Genomic DNA, 18,585 nt, shown 5'->3' with positions numbered 1-18,585 from the left:
TCGCCCCAGGGGCTCTGCCTCTCTGAGTCCCAGCAACCGCTGCAAACCTCGGAGAGAAAGCTGCACTCGCTCTGACCGAAGCCAGACAGTCCCGCTTCTCCTGTTTGAGTCTGGGTCCCTAAAGACTCGCCCGGATCTGGAGCTCAGAGTCTGCGACTCCCTCCCAATTGAAAACGCCAACCACGCCCTCAGCCACCAGCCTGCTCTGCATGCACTCCGCACCTCAGTATTTGACTTCAGCACTGAGCCTCCTCTGAGTATCGGTATGCGTTTCTCTTTCCTCCTAGTTGTAGGACTTCCACTCAGCCAGCGTTCCTGTGGTTCTGGGTGATGTCCGTTCTGTCTTTTAGTTGTATTTTTGAAGTGGTTGTTTGAGGCAGCAAACTCCGGTGTTTACCTATGCTGCCATCTTGGTTCTCCCTGAAGTGTATGGAATATTTCATCACAGACATCCATAGACTTAGCTACATAGGTCAGGAATTAAAGAATGAAGACCAATTAGATGACATACATAGGGTTAGCTTTCTCACCATTTATCTATTAGTATCCCCAAAGAATATTTAGAATGGTTATTCTGCTGGACAAACTGAAGTAATATTGAACTTAGAGATGACATTTATAAATGTCTGTCATTATTAGTTACTAGAGGCCCAGTGCATGAATTTCCTGCAGTGGTGGGAGGTCCCTCAGCCCAGCCTGCAGCGTTTCGCAGTCTGGGACCCCTCAGTGGTCATCCCTCTCGCAGTCCAGGATCCCTCTTGCAGTCTGGGACCCCTCGCTCCTTACTGCCTGCCTGCTCATTGCTCCTTACCACTTGGCTTGCTGCTCCTTAGCACTACCATGGAGGCAGGAGAGGCTACTGACCCAGCCACTGTACTCACCAGCCTTGAGCCCAGCATCTGGCTGAGCAGCACTTCCACTGTGGGAGTGAACTGACACCAGGGGGATCCACTGAGCCAAACCGGTTTCGGCACTTTTTTCTTTTTTTAAAGCTTTATCTATATACTAGAGGTCAGGTGCATGAATTTATCTGCGTGGCAACTTGCGGGGCAATTGGGGGGCCTCCACTGGCAACTGCCTTCGCTATCCTGGGGCCTGTTGGCTGGGTGAAGCTCCTGCATTGAGTGTCTGTCCCCTGGTGATCAGTGTGCATCATAGTGACTGGTCGTTCCACTGGTCATTCCGCCATTTGGTCGGTTTGCACATTAGGGTTTTATTATATAGAATAATAGCTGAGAATACTCACTGACCACCAGTGAGCATCTCCTGTGTTGAGTGTCTGCCCCCTGGTGGTCGGTGCGCATGATAGCGACCAGTCGACCAGTAGTTTGGTTGCTTAGGCTTTTATATATATATAGATGCCACCCAATACATTCACTTAAAAAAAAAAAAGAAACATCAATTTTGAGACATGGGATGTTATACTAAACATTGAGGCCTGGGAATCCAACTGGGACCTCCTGGTTCATAGGTTGATGCTCAGTCACTGAGCCACACTGTTTGGGCGATCTTTTTTTCTTATGGCTTTAAATACTAGCTATGTTGATGATGCTCTGATGTCATCTCTAGGCCAAAATTCTCCTCTGATTTCCAACTACCAATTGGATATCTGTAGTTGGATAACTGGGACCTTCTAAATCTTCAGGTTTTAGATAAAATTTTGCACCAATAAAGAGGACTTTCCTGATCACCCTGCAATAGCCACATTCTTTTCTTGCCTATTCCTCTCCATATTTCTCTGTTTATTTTCTTTGCAGCATTTATTCTGTTTAACCTTTTACCTTATTTTTTAATCTTTAAGAAATAACCTATTTAAACATTTTTATTGATTGATTTAGAGAAAGAAGAAAGGAGAGAGAAACATCAATTTGTTGTTCCACTTATTTATGTATTCATTGGTTGATTCTTATATCGGGGATCAAATCCTCAACCTTGGCATATGGGGACCATGCTCTAATCAACTGAGCTCTCCAGCCAGGGCCATTTAACTTTTGAATTTGCTTATTTTAAAAAAATTAACCCTGCCGGAACCGGTTTGGCTCAGTGGATTGAGCGTCGGCCTGCGGACTGAAGGGTCCCAGGTTCGATTCCGGTCAAGGGCATGTACCTGGGTTGCGGGCACATCCCCAGTAGGAGATGTGCAGGAGGCAGCTGATCGATGTTTCTCTCTCATCGATGTTTCTAACTCTCTATCTCTCTCTCTTCCTCTCTGTAAAAAATCAATAAAATATATTAAAAAAAAATTAACCCTACAATTCCTCACTTCTCTTTTGGTGAAATTAATAGAAGCTGGTGTTAGTAAACTGGTTTTCAATCTTACAATTCCATGAGAAATTTCAATATGGTTTGATAGCTAGTACGACTATGTTTCATATACATAACATTTAGATTTGTTTTAATGCACCCTCAACACTTAGATTTCTTTTTTTTTATCCTCACCCGAGGAGTGAGGATATTTATTCCATTGCTTTTTAGAGAGTGGAAGGTAGAGAGGAGAGGGAGAGAGAGAAACATCACTGTGAGAGAGACACATCGATCGGTTTGCTTCCCATAGGTACACCAAGAGATCAGATCTGCAATTCAGGTATGTGCCCTTGACCAGGAATCTAATCAGAGACTCTGGTTCACAGGTCGACATTCTAACCACTGAGCCATGCCAACCAGGATTACACTTAGATTTCTTATTGAATGGATATAGCTCAGCACATTCATTTCAGAAACTGTTAAGAGACAGAGGTCAAGTTGTTGAAAAATTTCCACCAGAGATATTACATGAAGAGGCGGCTGCTTGGAAAAACAGGTAGGTCCTGCTGGCATGGCTCAGTGGTTGAACAATGACCTATGAACCAAGAAGGTCACGGTTCAATTCCCGGGTCAGGGCACATGCCTGGCGTTGCGGGCTTGATCCCCAGTGTAGGGCGTGTTAGAGTCAGCCGATCAGTGATTCTCTCTCATCACTGACGTTTCTATCTCCGTCTCCCACTTCCTCCCTCTCTGAAATTAAAAAAATATATGAAAAAACAGGTAATTTAACCTTGCTTAAATTAGCTAAACTTGACACTGGCTTTAAAAACACAGCTAGAATTATTTATATTACAACAGACACCCAGCAGAGGACCATATAGTCCAGTGGTTCTCAACCTTCTGGCCCTTTAAATACAGTTCCTCATGTTGTGACCCAACCATAGGATTATTTTCATTGCTACTTCATAACTGTAATGTTGCTACTGTTATGAATCGTAATGTAAATATCTGATATGCAGGATGGTCTTAGGCGACCCCTGTGAAACGGTCGTTCGACTGTCAAAGGGGGCGCGACCCACAGGTTGAGAGCCACTGCTTTAAACAAACAAAAAAGAATCATGACCAGTTTTGCACCTTTGTTTCTTTGGCTCCTGACTAGCCAAAGCTGACCGACTGTATGAACAACTAGTCAGATCATGTTGGCAGAATTTAGCACTGTTTCAATTAAAATCGGAGGCCAGATGCACAAATTTAGTAATTTAAGAGGGAGTAAGTTGTGTGGATAAAATGATACCTATTTTATTTTTATTTTTTAAAAAAATATATTTTATTGATTTTTTGCAGAGAGGAAGGGGGAGGTACAGAGAGTTAGAAACATCGATGAGAGAGAAACATCGATCAGCCGTCTCCTGCACACCCACCACTGAAGATATGCCCTCAACCAAGGTACATGCCCTTGACCGGAATCGAACCCAGGACACTTCAGTCCGAAAGCTTACATTCTATCCACTGAGCCAAACCTATTTTAGAGTTGACTTGGGTTCACATTTGGAAGTAATGACAAGACTATTTAAAAACAACACACGGATGACTTAATTCAATTAAGCAAGGGAAATCACTCCATTTGTAATTTTTAAAATTTGTTTGCTAAAACCTGGTACTTTCTAAAGCCTGTATGAAGCCCAGCCGGAGTGGTTCATTGGTTCAGCGTGAGCCTATGAACCAGAAGGTCCAGAAGGTCTCGGTTCTATTCCCGGTTAGGGCACATACCAGGTTGCAGGCTCATCCCCAGTGTGGGGCTAGCAGGAGGCAGCTGATCAATAATTTTCTCTCATCATTAATGTTTCTCTCTCTCTCTCTTTACCGGCCTTCCTCTCTGAAATCAATAAAAGTATATTTTTTTAAAAAAACCTGTATGGAAAAAGCCTTGATTCTTCACGCTGAGGTGTTTCTACGTCGAACACCTACCACTACTCCTGTAAATTTCCCTACGGGTCTTTCGTACTTTCTTCAGGTCACTCATAAATCTAGACCCACTCCTAACCAACTCCTACCTTCCTCACCACCTATATTCTTTAGCTTCTCCAGTTTCCAATTTCCTAAACCTTCACCCTCATTCCTCGAATTAGTACAACCAAACTTTCCCTTCTTAGACCTCTTTCTTGTGTTAACTCCAGGAAACTCCCACGAGAATCACGTGGCGAAACTTGTCCTTCACGGCGCTCCGTAATTCTCCTACTGTTCCACGCCCTTACTTACCTCCTGTTAGCCCCGCCCCGCCCATTCTCGCTTCCCCTCCCTCTCCCCTCTCCCATAGGCCTGCGCTTGCGCATCTCCAATACAGGCGCCTTCCCTTTCCTGGCGACCAATCCACTTCCTGCCTCCGGCCCTCGGAACACTCCTCCCCTCAGCTGGGGCCCTGGCTCGAGGTGCTGGTTGTGGCTGTCCTATTGATTGCCTGCCTAAAAAAATTTTCTCCTCTCATCAAGTGGACAATTCGAACGAGCCACTAAGTGTGTGGCTCTTATCTGAGCCTTTTCTCGCTATATACCACCTCGTAGCTAAGCTAAGGGCGTCGGTATCCTGGCGGATGGGCGATCCGAACTGTGTTCGATCTGGCAATTTAGAGGAGAGCTTCTTCCTTTCCGCCTCTCTCCGCCCCGCCCCCACTCACAGCCTGTCCGCGCTGGTGAGTGGCGGGCGGGCGGGCGGGAGGGCCAGCGGGCGGAGGGAGGAGGGGGAGCTGAGGGAAGGCGGGCCCTCATCTGCGAGATAGGTGGGGGGAAGGGAGGGGAGAGCCCGAGCTGGAGTTAGTGCTGGGAAACCCGGGGCTAATGTTGACAACAGGCTCGAGGTGAGTCCGGAGAACCCCCTTCCCCTCCGCTCCAACGACCGGGGAGAAGTGGGTCTGAGGAGCACCGGCCTGGACTCCTACTCCCTGTGGTACCCAAGAGGCGACTCCTCAGCCCAGCGCTCCGGGGGCGGCAAGCAGGAGACGGACCGCGGGTCCAGCGTCGTCCTCCTCAGACCTCTTTCTCGGAGGCTCCCACCAACGCGGGAGCCCCTGGCCCGGGGCAGGCATGAGGGGCGCCTGCCCCACATGCGGGGGCTGGGCCTCGCGGCTGGAGGCGGGGAGCTTGCTGTGTCTGGGTGAAGGTGTTTGGGGGTGTGGAGTGGAGCGAGGGGAGGTTGGGGAAAGCTCCTTAGGAGCGGGTGGGAGGCGAGGGCGAGGAAGTGGGGAGGGTGCTTGTGTGGGAGGATGTGGAGTAGGGAGACCAGCCGGAGAGTTTCGGTCTTCGGGGTGAGAGTGTGGGGTGTGCAGTTAGGGTTGGGGCTCGGATGGTAGTCGAAGGTGACGGCGGGCCCCACAGGAAGGGAGCCAGTGGCGGGGAGCGTGGTCGGTGTAGGGACGGAGCGAGAACGGGCTGTGGGAGACGCGTGTTTGAGGGCAGGGGTCGGTGTGTTTGGGAATGGTGGGCTTAGATGACCCGGCTTGTTGCTTTTTAGCCTGGTGAGCCGGCGAGTCTTCTCTTTGCCTTCACCCCCGGGCTCCTGGTCCTCTTGTTAGGACAGTGGAAGGAGCAGAGGATCCCAGCTTGGCCAAGCAGAGCCAGCTGATGGGCTCGGGGCACACGCTGGACCGCACCTTCAGCTCTTTCTGTGTTAGGGCTTGTACGGAGTGATGCTTCAGACCGAAGGGGAACTCACCCTTCTCATTTATCATAGTCTGTAGGTGTTGGTAGAAATTGTACAGCTCATCGGGAGAACCGTTTTGGTACACCGGTGACATTTGTAAAAACTTTGAATCTTTTATACTAAGGATGGTCTTAACATTCAAAGACGGGTAAATAAAGCCCCTTTGCTGTGCCACCCTTAGAACATTTGAATAACACAGAATTAAAAGGTAAACAGCATTCTCTTACTCTGGAGTATTTTCAGAGCAGTCTGATTGTGATTTCATACAGAGTCCATATGGTACTTTGCAAAGGAGTATTTTTAAAAGGCAAACACCCCTTCTCTACACTCTGTTCCCCAGGACACTGCGATGGTACCTGCTTTACTAGTGAAGTAGTTTTACTTTCTTTTGGAAGTTCAGAATATATTTAGAAAACCAAGTGAAACATAAAGCCCAAGGGCCAAGACACTATTTTGGGAGCTAAAAAGATGGTTTTAAAAGTATGGGTTCCTTTTAAGGACCGTATGAATGTAATTGTATTCGGTAAAATAACTTGTAAGAGCTAATATATTCTAATTAAAGATTGCTAATTTTTATTTATTATTTTGAGATAGAATTTATTTAAAGTTCTTGTTTTTACTTGAAATACTTTTTGAAACACTAGATAAAATATTTGGCTCTATTGAACATGGATTTATTAAAATAATTTAAAAGAAGTTTAGCATTTCATTAACAAATTTAATGCTCAGTTTAATTTTTTTAATTGGCATAATATAAATACACACTGATCTACATTATGTCATTTGTATATTTATTTTTTTGGCTTTTTAAATCTTAGAGTCAGGGTATATAGTGCAAAAGAGCACTGGACAGTGAGGCTTGTGTAATCTTGGGCATGTCACTCTTCTGTTGCCACCTCAATGTAAAAATTGAGAACTGAAATAAATGAAAATCTAGTAGTCCTAACTAAAAATCTCTCATATTATAATGAACTTTAGTGTTCTGTGTGAGAGAATATAAATATTTATTAATGCGTCCTTTATGTTAGAAGTTTAAGAGCTCTGTAAGAAAGGTAGCAATAGCTCCATTTTATTGATAAATAGACTCAGAAGTTGTTGCCCAGTTTCCAGGTTGCAGAGTTGGGATGCACACTTAAAGTTTTCCTGTCTTCAAAGCCTATGTTATTTTTTTTACATGTTGCATTGCTACTTTTACATGAACCTTTAGATTTTTGTCATATTTTTTTGTTCACTGAAATTTAGTTCCAAGTATGTGCTTGGAGTATATGTTTGTAATAAGAGGATAAAATGATTCAAAGAAGATACCAGTACGAAGACTTAAGGGTCGTATTTAGAATCTGTTTTAGTATGCTCTAGAACAGTATCTAATTTATGAGTGCTTATTACAGTTTGGTGTGGTAGGCACTTAAAATTTTATTACAAAAATGAAAACTGTAGAGAGTCACAAACATTTGGGAGATTTTGTTGAGCTAATAAATGATAATCCTTTATCCTGTATGAATTTGTCAGATTTCAAGTAAATTTTTTAATGTTTTAAGAGTATTTGGTATCTAATTTTATCTTAAAAAATGAGACATAAATTGTAAATTTATTTTTATTCCTTGTATTGCTGAAATGTGGTTTGTTGATGCTTAATATCACAATACAGCCCTGACCGGTTTGGCTCAGTGGATAGAGCATCGGCCTGCGGACTGAAGGGTCCCAGGTTCGATTCCAGTCAAGGGTATGTACGTTGGTTGCAGGCACAACCCCAGTGGGAGGTGTGCAGAGGCAGCTGATCGATGTTTCTCTCATCGATGTTTCTAACTCTCTATCCCTCTCCCTTCCTCTCTGTAAAAAAATTAATAAAATATATTTAAAAAAATATCAAAATACAAATTCTTTGTAAACATTTTTTACGCATATTGATGAATATCATAAATAAGATTGTATTGGTACCTTAAGAATTAACTTGTCCCCGAACTTTTAAGGTAGAATCTACCAAAATTTAAAAACATAATGTAAAAACGGCTTAACCATTATCAGGGACTCTTTCTACTCTGAGATACATAATTCTGTGATTTTTCTTAATTCTATCATGAAGTCTTCCAACTCATCATTTAGTACTCTTAAAGTTAATAACTTTAGTTAAGAATATGGGTTCATCAGATTCCATCTCTGTTACCAGCTATATGGGCCTTGGTCAGGTTACTTGATCAAGTCTCAGTTTACGCATTTATAAAATAGGGAAAATAATACCCACCTCATAAAGATTTTAGTATTAAATGAGATAAAGTGTATGTTTACTATGGACTAGTGAGTGGTAGCTATTAGTATTCTCCTTTGAAAGTTTGCTTGCTTTAGGGCATAATATTTTCACATTCAAGATGGGTATTTAATTGAAGCAATATAAAAATTGATAACTATACTTTCCAGATAATATAAATGTTAACACGGTCTTGCCACATGTATAAGTTAGGCTCTTTCATATTGCAATGATTGCTTAAATAGGATTAACATGAAGGAAAGTAAGAGAATAAAAGAGAAAAAGGGGAAGGAAGAGGTGACAGAAAAGGTACAGAATGACATGTGCCTTCAAAAATTACTCAAGTGCTTCTGCTGGCCTAGGTTTTCTTTCTGTGATAATTTATTAGAGTGCTGAAATAAATGCTTCGTGTGTTAATAAGTAATAAAATACTTATTGCAAATGTTTTGTTTGATAATCTAGTTTTTATTGCTTTAATTTAAAACCTATATTTGAAAATATTTAAGAATACTGTGTAAGTCTAATTTTTAAATAAAGAACTAGGAAGTTAAATAGAAAATGTTTTGATTTTCTCATACAACTTTCACATGATTTAGGAGTTAAAACATGGAGCAATGTCCATAAAAATTATATTCTAAGTAGAGATATTTAGTTTTAGAAATGAGTTTGACTATTAATGAAGAGGTTAAAAGTCTAGTCTAATTTGAGATAGTTGACAGTTTTTGAATTTGAAAGTTTCATAAGGTTAGAAGAATGAGATAACATTTGTGAGTCTTCTATTTTGTCAGTTGATTTGTAGGGGGCAAGAACTCATGCTCCAATTTAAATTCTTCTATTGAATATTATGTGAAATAGTGTCATTAGCGTCTTTTAAAGGATGTGAAATGTTGGGGTTAATACTGATTCAAAATGTTGTCTGATACATTACTAAAATATTAATGATTAAATGATATGTTATTTTGCAGTTGATAATGATTGAATTAGGGTGCTGAGTATATGGAAGCTCCTTATGTTCTCTACTTTTGTTTCTGTTTGAGTTTTTTGTTAATAAAAAAGTACTTAGACGTAGGCATAACTAATAATGATAAAATGTGGAAAGTGACTAATAAATTATTTTATCATACAAATAGTATTCATTTTGCATGCATTTATTTAATCTCTCACAATTACCAAATTGCATTAATATGTTCTGCTTAAAACAATAGTGTCATATTGCTAAAAAAAGTCACTGCATTCTTTTACTCTTACAGATTGTCCTGGGTAACATAATGCCAGCTGAGCGTAAAAAGCCGGCAAGTATGGAAGAAAAAGAATCTTTGCTAAACAACAAGGAAAAAGATTGTGGTGAAAGGCGGCCAGTGAGCAGCAGGGAGAAACCAAAAGACGAGATCAAGCTCCCTGCCAAGAAAGAGGTTATTAAGGTCCCTGAAGATAAAAAGAAGAAACTGGAAGAAGATAAAAGAAAAAAAGAAGACAAGGAACGCAAGAAAAAAGAAGAAGAAAAGGTAAAGGCAGAAGAGGAATTAAAGAAAAAAGAGGAAGAAGAAAAAAAGAAACATGAAGAGGAAGAGAGAAAGAAGCAGGAAGAGCAGGCAAAACGACAGCAAGAGGAAGAAGCTGCCCAGTTGAAGTAAGAACATTATTTTAATGATTGATGTGAGAAATAGGAAGGTGGAAATGTTTGGAAAAACAGTGATGATTTGAAATAAAACTTGGGGGTGCAGTTCTTTAAGAGTTGGGAATATCTTGTATATTCTGTTAGTTTCACTGACTAGAGGCATGCCTATGGTGCTTTAATTCTTTGAATTAGGTAGTAGTAATCTTTATATTTTTTGAGATAGAGGGTAATCTTAATTAATTTGTTTTTTTTTTAAAAAGCTTAAAATTTTTTTTATGGTATATTCTCTTTTTAAGTTAAAATCTTTAGTTCTTAATGGTTGTAATTTGTTGAGTTCTTACTATGTGCTAGGCACTAGGAAGTGTATCAGTACATATACTTAAGACAGTTTTAATGAAGTTTTCTGATCCTCATATTATAGATTAATATAAGTTAAAGAGGTTAAGTAACTTGCCAGAGGTCATAGTAAACAGTGGTGCACTGTGATTTGAACCTTTGTCCTTAAGTATAATTATATAATGCCACCCATTCTTACCTTTATCTAAATTTATTTTTAACCTTGTAAATATATGCAAATAATATAGTAGATAGTGAAGACGAGGTAGTCTTCATAGGAAGACTACTAGGATCTAGCGTAAATGACAGTTATTGAATGGCAGGAGCTCTTCTCTTTACATATATAGCTGTTTGCAGACGAGTTGTTATGGCTCTCTGGAGTAGCTCAGCCATCTACTTTCTTATGAAAGTTCTTTAGTACCGTATTTCTATTTTTTAAAAAAAGATTTTTATTGATTTTTAGAGAGAGACTAAGGGAGAGGGAGAGAGAAATATTGATGTGAGAGCATTGATTGGTTGCCTCCTGCATGCCCCCTACCTGGGATGTAGCCCACAACTTGAGCATGTGCCCCGATCAGGAATCAAACCGGCAACCTTTCAGTGCATGGGACTGTGGCCAGTCAACTGAGCCACACTTGCCAGGGCAGTACTTCTATTTTTAATGAGGAATTGACCCTTAAGTCTGGAAGGCAATAGTAATGTATTCTAGGTTTGGAATATTCAGAACCATGATTCTTGAGAGTTTCTTGCCTTTTTTTTTAATACAAATTCCTTAAAAATATATTTTTGTATTGTTTTCAGAGAGAGAAAGGAAGGGAGAGAGAGCAAGAGATAGAAATCATTAATGATGAGAGAGAATCATCAATAAGCTGTCTCCTGCATGCCACCTACTGGGGATTGAGCCCACAAGTTGGGCATGTGCCCTAACCTCCTGGTTCATGGGTCCACGCTCAACCAGAGGCACACCGGTAGTGCTTCTTGCTTATTTTATATTTTCGTTTTCTTTAAAAATTCACAAAGCTATTTAGTTTCACTGTAACTTTTGCTCCCTCTCTCCCCAAATACAAAGAGCTTAAAACAACAACCAAAAACCCAACTTTGTTTTTGGAAAAATTCAACCATATGCAAAAATAGTATGGAGTAATGAACCAATACTCCCTCCCCACCACCCCAATCTGTGCAGCACCAACAATTATGTACATTTGTTTGTTAATCCTCTCTGGAGGATATTTTTCCCATTGACTTTAGAGAGAGTGGAAGGGAGGAGAAAGGGGGAGAGAGGAGAAACATTGATGTGAGAGAGCCACATCAATAGGTTGCCTCCCACACATGCTCCAACCAGGGTGGGGAACCTGCAACGCAGATATGTGCCCTTGACTGGCCTTGACCTGCCTTGACCAGAACTGAACCTGCGACCCTTGGATTTGAGGGCCGGTGCTCTAACCACTTAGCCCACTGGCCAGGGCTCCCCTGGAGTATTTTAAAAGATCACATTATTTTACCTGTACATATTTCATTATATATCTTAAAGTATTTTTAATATTGATGAAAATTCAGTTACTTAATGCAAATATATGCTGCATGCCTGCTCAAGTTATAGTTTCTTAAAGTATACTCATTATTAATCCTGTGTTTGTGTGTGACTGGGAGACTTCCAAGAAGTGCTCACATATCCCTGTTCCCAGTGGTGGATGAAACTTTTGTTAACATATTGTGGCTTGTAGTGGGAAATAAATCAGAACTACAGGGTAGCTCAAGAATACTTATCTCAGGAAGATGAAAATCTACTTTTTAAGGAATAAGTATTTAAAAGTTATGTATTTTGGTATCTTAGAAACCTCAAAGTCAGATTATCCCCATTCTCCCACTCCTGCCCAAGCTAGTTTACTATTTCTGCAATTTAAACACGTTTCATCTTTTTAGTAGAAATATAGGTAGATTTGTTTTTAACTATTCTTTTCAGGATAAACTGAGTTTGTAGGGCTTTTACCATATAGTTTTCTTCTGGTTCCTTTCCAAATTTTTAAAGTTACACTTGAATTTTAAGACCCAGTGTACAAGGTACATAATTAAAGGTTTGGTTAATGCTTAAGTATGGAAAAATGGTACTTAATGTCTCAAAACATTTTTAATGCATTTTCTTTTTTTTTTTTTTTGTTAATTCTCACACAAGGATATTTTTTCCACAGATAGTGGAAGGGAGGGAGCGGGTAAAAGGGAGAAGAGACAGACAGAGAGAGGAGAGACAGACAGAGAGGCAGACATTGATGTGATGAGAGACACATTGATTGGTTGCCTCCTGCACATGCCCCAACTGGGGTTGGGGATTGAGAATCTGCAATCCAGGTATGTATCCTTGACTGGGAATTGAACCTGAGACTGTTTGGTGCACAGACCAATGCTCCAACCACTGAGAAACACTAGCCAGGACAGTTTTAGGTTTTTTATCCTTCCCAAGCATATTATTTTATACTAGAGACCGGTGCACAAAATGCGTGCACAGGTAGGCTCCCTAGGTCTGGCCTGTGATCAGGGCTGATCTCGGCCTTCTTTACCCTGGCTGCCAGCTGCTGGCCGGGCCTGCCTTCATTCCGTGCCACCCCCTGGTGGTCAGCACACGTCATAGCGAGCAGTTGAACTCCCGAGGGCACAATTTGCATATTAGCCTTTTCTTATATACTAGAGGCCCAGTACACGAATTTCGTGCACTGGTAAGGTCCCTAGTGGCTGCCGGCCGGGCCCTCCCTCCCTTCCCCTGGCCAGCCCCACCCCCTGTTCGAACTCCTGGATGACTTCCTGGTTGAGGGGACAATTTGCATACTACGCTTTTCTTATATAAGGATTTTTCATATTAAGCATCATGTGTTTTATCTGTTTGTTTATTTTTTCAGCTTTATTGAGGTATAAATGCCAAATAAAAGTGCTTTATCCACTTAGCTTACCAGTTGGCAGAATGATTTTTAATTTAGTTATTTGAAACATCTCCTCTACCGTATATAGTATTATCAGTACAGAGTTATTATCTTAAGTCATTAATAAAATGTCTTTAAAAGTAGTGAAAGGGCCTTTTGCATTTTTTGTTCTTATAAGATTGTGATGCTTATGTGATTACTTTTTCATTGACTTTCACCTTTATGGGTTTTGGCAGTGATGCTTTGAAGTAAACAGGGTATTTTACTTGTTTGCTTTTTTTTTATATAGAGAGAAAGAGGAATCTCTTCAACTTCATCAGGAAGCGTGGGAACGACATCAGTTAAGAAAGGAACTTCGTAGCAAAAACCAAAATGCTCCAGACAACCGACCAGAGGAAAATTTCTTTAGCCGACTAGACTCAAGTTTGAAGAAAAATACGGCTTTTGTCAAAAAACTAAAAACTATTACGGAACAACAGAGAGACTCCTTGTCCCATGATTTTAATGGCCTAAATTTAAGCAAATACATTGCAGAAGCTGTAGCTTCTATTGTGGAAGCAAAGCTAAAAATATCAGATGTGAATTGTGCTGTGCACTTATGCTCTTTGTTTCACCAGCGCTATGTCGACTTTGCTCCATCACTTCTGCAGGTTTGGAAAAAACATTTTGAAGCAAGGAAAGAAGAGAAAACACCTAACATTACCAAATTAAGAACTGATTTACGTTTTATTGCGGAATTGACAATAGTTGGGATTTTCACTGACAAGGAAGGTCTTTCTTTAATCTATGAACAGCTTAAAAATATTATTAATGCTGATCGGGAATCACATACTCATGTTTCTGTGGTGATTAGTTTTTGTCGACATTGTGGAGATGATATTGCTGGACTTATACCAAGGAAAGTAAAGAGTGCTGCAGAGAAGTTTAATTTGACTTTTCCTCCTAGTGAGATAATTAGTCCAGAGAAACAACAACCTTTCCAGAATCTTTTAAAAGAATACTTTACATCTTTGACCAAACATCTGAAAAGGGACCACAGGGAGCTACAGAATACTGAGAGACAAAACAGGTGATTTTCAAATGTTTCTCAGAATTGAGAATTTATTTTGGAGCTCATACTTAAAAATGTTTAAAGTCTTCATGCCTCTGAAAGAACTTGTGGAAAAGGGCTCATTGCAGGTGATTTCTTAACATTCCAGGAAAATTTCAAAGGGTAACAATCTAAGTACTCATGTTAAATGTGAGTTTATTCATAGATTTTGAGTCTGATTTTAAAAGAAAGCTGGCAAGCGTATGGTGATTTTTACTTTGGATTTGTTTTCTTCTTGTGATTTAAAAACTCAGTATTGAGGGATAAATTTTCTTCTGTTTCTGTCATTTTAACTTACCTGCTATTCTTTTTCTGTGTGTTTAATTATTCCCACTCTATAACAGCTTTGCTCTCATTGTTTTGTATTTTAATTTATTGATATCATTATTGGTACTTGCTCTTTTTTAAAAAATGGGTTCATTATTGGTGGTATTTTAGATCAGAAATTTCAAAAATAGTGTACCAAATTCACGATAAAAAAAATGTAAAATACAACAATGTGAGTTGCATTTATAGAAGTCTTCTAAGGATATCCGTTTATAATTCTAGAGAAATGATATGGTAAGTGCATATGGTAATTAATGAAGACACCTGATTTAGGTGCCACCTTTGTTCTTACAAGATATTATAGACTACTATGTAACATCTGTACCTAAGAGCCCTCAACAAACTAGAAGTTGATAGTAGTAGTTGGTGGCCATTAGGTCAGTTTCTTCAGAGGGCGGATTTGAAGGCAATAGCAATAGCGTTTGGCTGAATACTTTGCAACTGTTTAAAGTTTATGGTTGAAAGTGAAATTGCTATTGATCATGAAGTAATATGGGGAGTACATGTTTCTGTTTCCTTAAGACTGCAGTTGGGAAGGACAGACTCGTGTAAGTAGTTACCACTAGAAAGTGAATGATTTAACCAGAAGACAAGACTAATACTGTTCATGCCAATGGTACAGTTAGGTCAGGATCAAGATAGGTGCAGAGGCTATGTGGGTAAACCTTTTGGTGGTTGATGGTTACTCAGAGGTGAGAATTTAAGATGGCAGTGGTGTTCCTCAATGTTTCTTAAAATTAAAATTAAAAAAATCCTTGTTTTGTGGTTTGAGTAGTGAGGACTGTTTTAAACTTTGAAGGGGCAACCAGAATGTATTTACATAGTCAGTAATGAGTTAAAAAGGAAAACAGTGGTCCTTTATTAATAAATCTCACATATTTAAGGCTTCTTAATTATGGTTTACATAGTGTTTTGTCATTTTTCCATCTTTTTTCTTTTCACATGTTTTACCTAATACATCACAACTGATTTTCTAAGTATGCTTTTATTATTTTTTATTGGCTACTTTAAGGATTTTATGTATGTGTTTGCTTTTGATTGGCCTCTCAGAAGCATAGAGGCGAGAGCAGGGGTGGGCAAACTTTTTGACTCGAGGGGCACACTGGTTCTTAAACTGGACCGGAGGGCTGGAACAAAAGCATGGATGGAGTGTTTGTGTGAACTAATATAAATTCAAAGTAAACATCATTAAAAGGGTACGGTCTTTTTTTTTTTCTTTTTTTTTTAGTTTTATTCATTTCAAACGGCCGGATCCGGCCCACGGGCTGTAGTTTGCCCACGGGCTGTAGTTTGCCCACGGCTGGGCTAGAGAGATTCTACAATGACTTAACCTAATCACCTACAGTGACTTAACCTAATCACCCTTTCAGTGTAGCAATCCATTTTACAGGTTATATGACACAATTTTTTTTGTCTAAAAACCTCTCCAAAGAGATTAGTGCTGTGAGCCATTCCAGTATTGGACACATGTATTTGCTAGGAATTCAAGCTGAAATTTAACTCCCCATGAAATGGTTCTCTTTAACTTACTACTTTTTTTCTAGTACAGATGGAATAAAGCTACTCAAACAAGGGCCATGACCTGTTTACCTGTTTACAATGACTTAAGTACAGAAACTGAGACCAAGCTTTTAGACATTGTAATAGCAATTTTCCATTGTCTTGATATTGTTACTGTATTTTATAAGTGTCTGTAAGGACTGGAAAAAAATTATTCCTTTACCATAGAGTTTGAGAAGCACAGGCTTATTCAGATATTACTCAAATACAGGATGGGGCAAAAGTAGGTATAAAGTTGTGAGTATGCGAGACAGACTTTATTCTTGTATTATCATTTATTAAATATTGTATTATTTTCCATATGAACAACTGTAAACCTACTTTTGTCCCACTTTGTTTTTGCAGACTGCTCAGATGTTTCCCTTTCATCTTCTTTAGGCTAAATACCTCTGGTTCCTTCAGTTTGCTCCATGATTTTCACATACTTCACTGTTCTTAGGACTTTTCTTTTGGATGCATAGGACCATCAATTCCATTAGTTTTATAGCTGCCTTGCCATTCTTTGGACTTGTTGTTAGGCTTATATACACCTAAAGCCTACTTCCTTTTTTTAAAAAATATATTTTTATTGATTTCAGAGAGGAAGGGAGAGGGGGAGAGAGAGAGAGAGAGAGAGAGAGACAGAGACAGAGACAGAGACAGAGACATCAGCAGTGAGAGAGAATCATTGATCGGCTGCCTTTTGCATGCTCCCTACTGGGGATCTAGCTTGGAAACCCAGGCAGGTGCCCTGACTTGGAGTTGAACCGTGACCTTCAGGTTCATACAATGCTCAACCACTGGCTGCGCTAAAGCCTACTTTCTTTCTTTTTTTTTTTTTTTTTAAATATATTTTATTGATTTTTTACAGACAGGAAGGGAGAGAGATAGTCAGAAACATCGATGAAAGAGAACCATCGATCAGTCGCCTCCTGCACATCCCCCACTGGGGATGTGCCCGCAACCCAGGTACATGCCCTTGACCGGAATCGAACCTGGGACCCTTCAGTCCGCAGGCCGACGCTCTATCCACTGAGCCAAACCGGTTTCGGCTAAGCCTACTTTCTTAAATGAACTGTTGCCAAACCATTTCTTCACCTTGAGCTAGTGAAATAATTTTTTAAACCTGATTTCAGACTTACCTCTTGTAAATTTTATTTAGATGTTTTTGGCATAGCATTTTAACCTAATGGTAATTTTGAACATTGATTATATGTGTATTGTTAAGTGTACTTACCTACTGGTCACTTGCAGCTTGATAAGCAGACCTGTTTTTTCATTATTCAAGTCACCATGGAAATGTTGTACAGAAGGATATAGTGTTAAAGAGCACAGTTTTGTGGCTTTTCTCCAGAAACTTTCACACATTTAAATACAGAACCATTAATCTGTTAGAGGAGGTTATTTATTTAGTGTAAATTGATCTTAGCAGTATAATAGTCATTTTGTAATGGGAGATTGTCCACTTAGATGTAATAGTTTGGGGGATATGAAAATCTTAATCACAATATGGAAAATAATTGGCATTTGGCTTAATAAATAACTCATGCCTTAGGATATCTTCACTTTGAGCAGTCTCTCGTAAAGTAATTTAAATATCTGACTGAGCAAAGACATGAAGAATGGATTAGTGCAGAGTCCCTACTTGGTCTAATGTTAGTCTCCTTACTTCTAAGAGGGCATGTTACAGTGTACTGTTAAAATGACCAGTTTCCAACATTTTCTCCCTCCTAATCATTATCTAGTAGGTGTTTTGAGGTTTTTCTACATCATGGGAATAAATTATGGGCAGTAGTTTTCCCCAGTATAGTTTCTCTTAAGCATGATAATGCTAGACATCTAAATGGATATTTAAGACTCATATACAATTAAATTATTTTAAGCCTTTATTCAATGACTGATAATGATGGTTTAAAAAAATCAAATATACGGTTTTCAGTCTATAAATCCCAAGTGCCCTTCGTCATTTTAATTAGCTTGGGAGATGGCACTATTATTAGGTTGTGAAGTCTTAGTCTATACTAATTAAAGTCTATACTTAAATATTTGTTCAACCAATTAAAAAAATAGAGTAAAAACACCTCTGATATTTTCTTAAAGACATTAATGAATGATTGAAAGCCATACAGTAACTGAATGAGACTCACTGAGTCTTGATTGTTCTTTTTTCATGTTATCTGGGCTGATACCATAGGTATTAGATAGCTAGTTCTGTTTCTAAGCCCCTAAGAGATTTAGCAAGTGATACAGCTGACCCTAGGGTTGGGTGAATTCTATTAAATTTAAGTTTAAAAGCTTTTTGTACTCAAAACTATTTTTAAAAATACATTTTGGTTAAATGATTGATCTGGAGAGTATAGTATTTATACATTTAAAAACATCATCTAGTAATATTTGCCAATTTAGAGTTAATAGCTTTACTTCTTGGTAGATTTTGCTTTGTATTATATTCAATGCTCTATACTTGAGATATACTTTCTACTTTAAGATTTTATTCTCATAGAAGTAATATGACCTCGTATAACTTAATTGTATAACAGAATTGTTTCTTGCAGTATTGTGAAATGTCAGAATTTTT

The 18,585-nt window shown here is 39.3% G+C and overlaps 1 protein-coding gene across 1 annotated transcript in view; it reads left to right on the top strand.

Annotated features, from left to right (window-relative positions):
• Positions 1-4,983: 4,983 nt before the first annotated feature.
• UPF2 (UPF2 regulator of nonsense transcripts homolog (yeast)) overlaps positions 4,984-18,585 on the top strand; it is a 20,978-nt gene continuing 7,376 nt past the window's right edge. Inside the window, exons 1-3 of the mRNA XM_006776159.2 lie at positions 4,984-5,098; positions 9,436-9,815; positions 13,341-14,120. Of these exons, the coding sequence (XP_006776222.2) occupies positions 9,454-9,815; positions 13,341-14,120 (1,142 nt within the window). The 5' untranslated portion in view covers positions 4,984-5,098; positions 9,436-9,453. The remainder of the gene's footprint in view (positions 5,099-9,435; positions 9,816-13,340; positions 14,121-18,585) is intronic.

This window comes from Myotis davidii, unplaced genomic scaffold (assembly GCF_000327345.1).
Source record: "Myotis davidii unplaced genomic scaffold, ASM32734v1 scaffold749, whole genome shotgun sequence".
Lineage (NCBI taxonomy): Eukaryota > Metazoa > Chordata > Mammalia > Chiroptera > Vespertilionidae > Myotis > Myotis davidii.
This window is presented reverse-complemented; position numbering and strand designations above follow the sequence as displayed.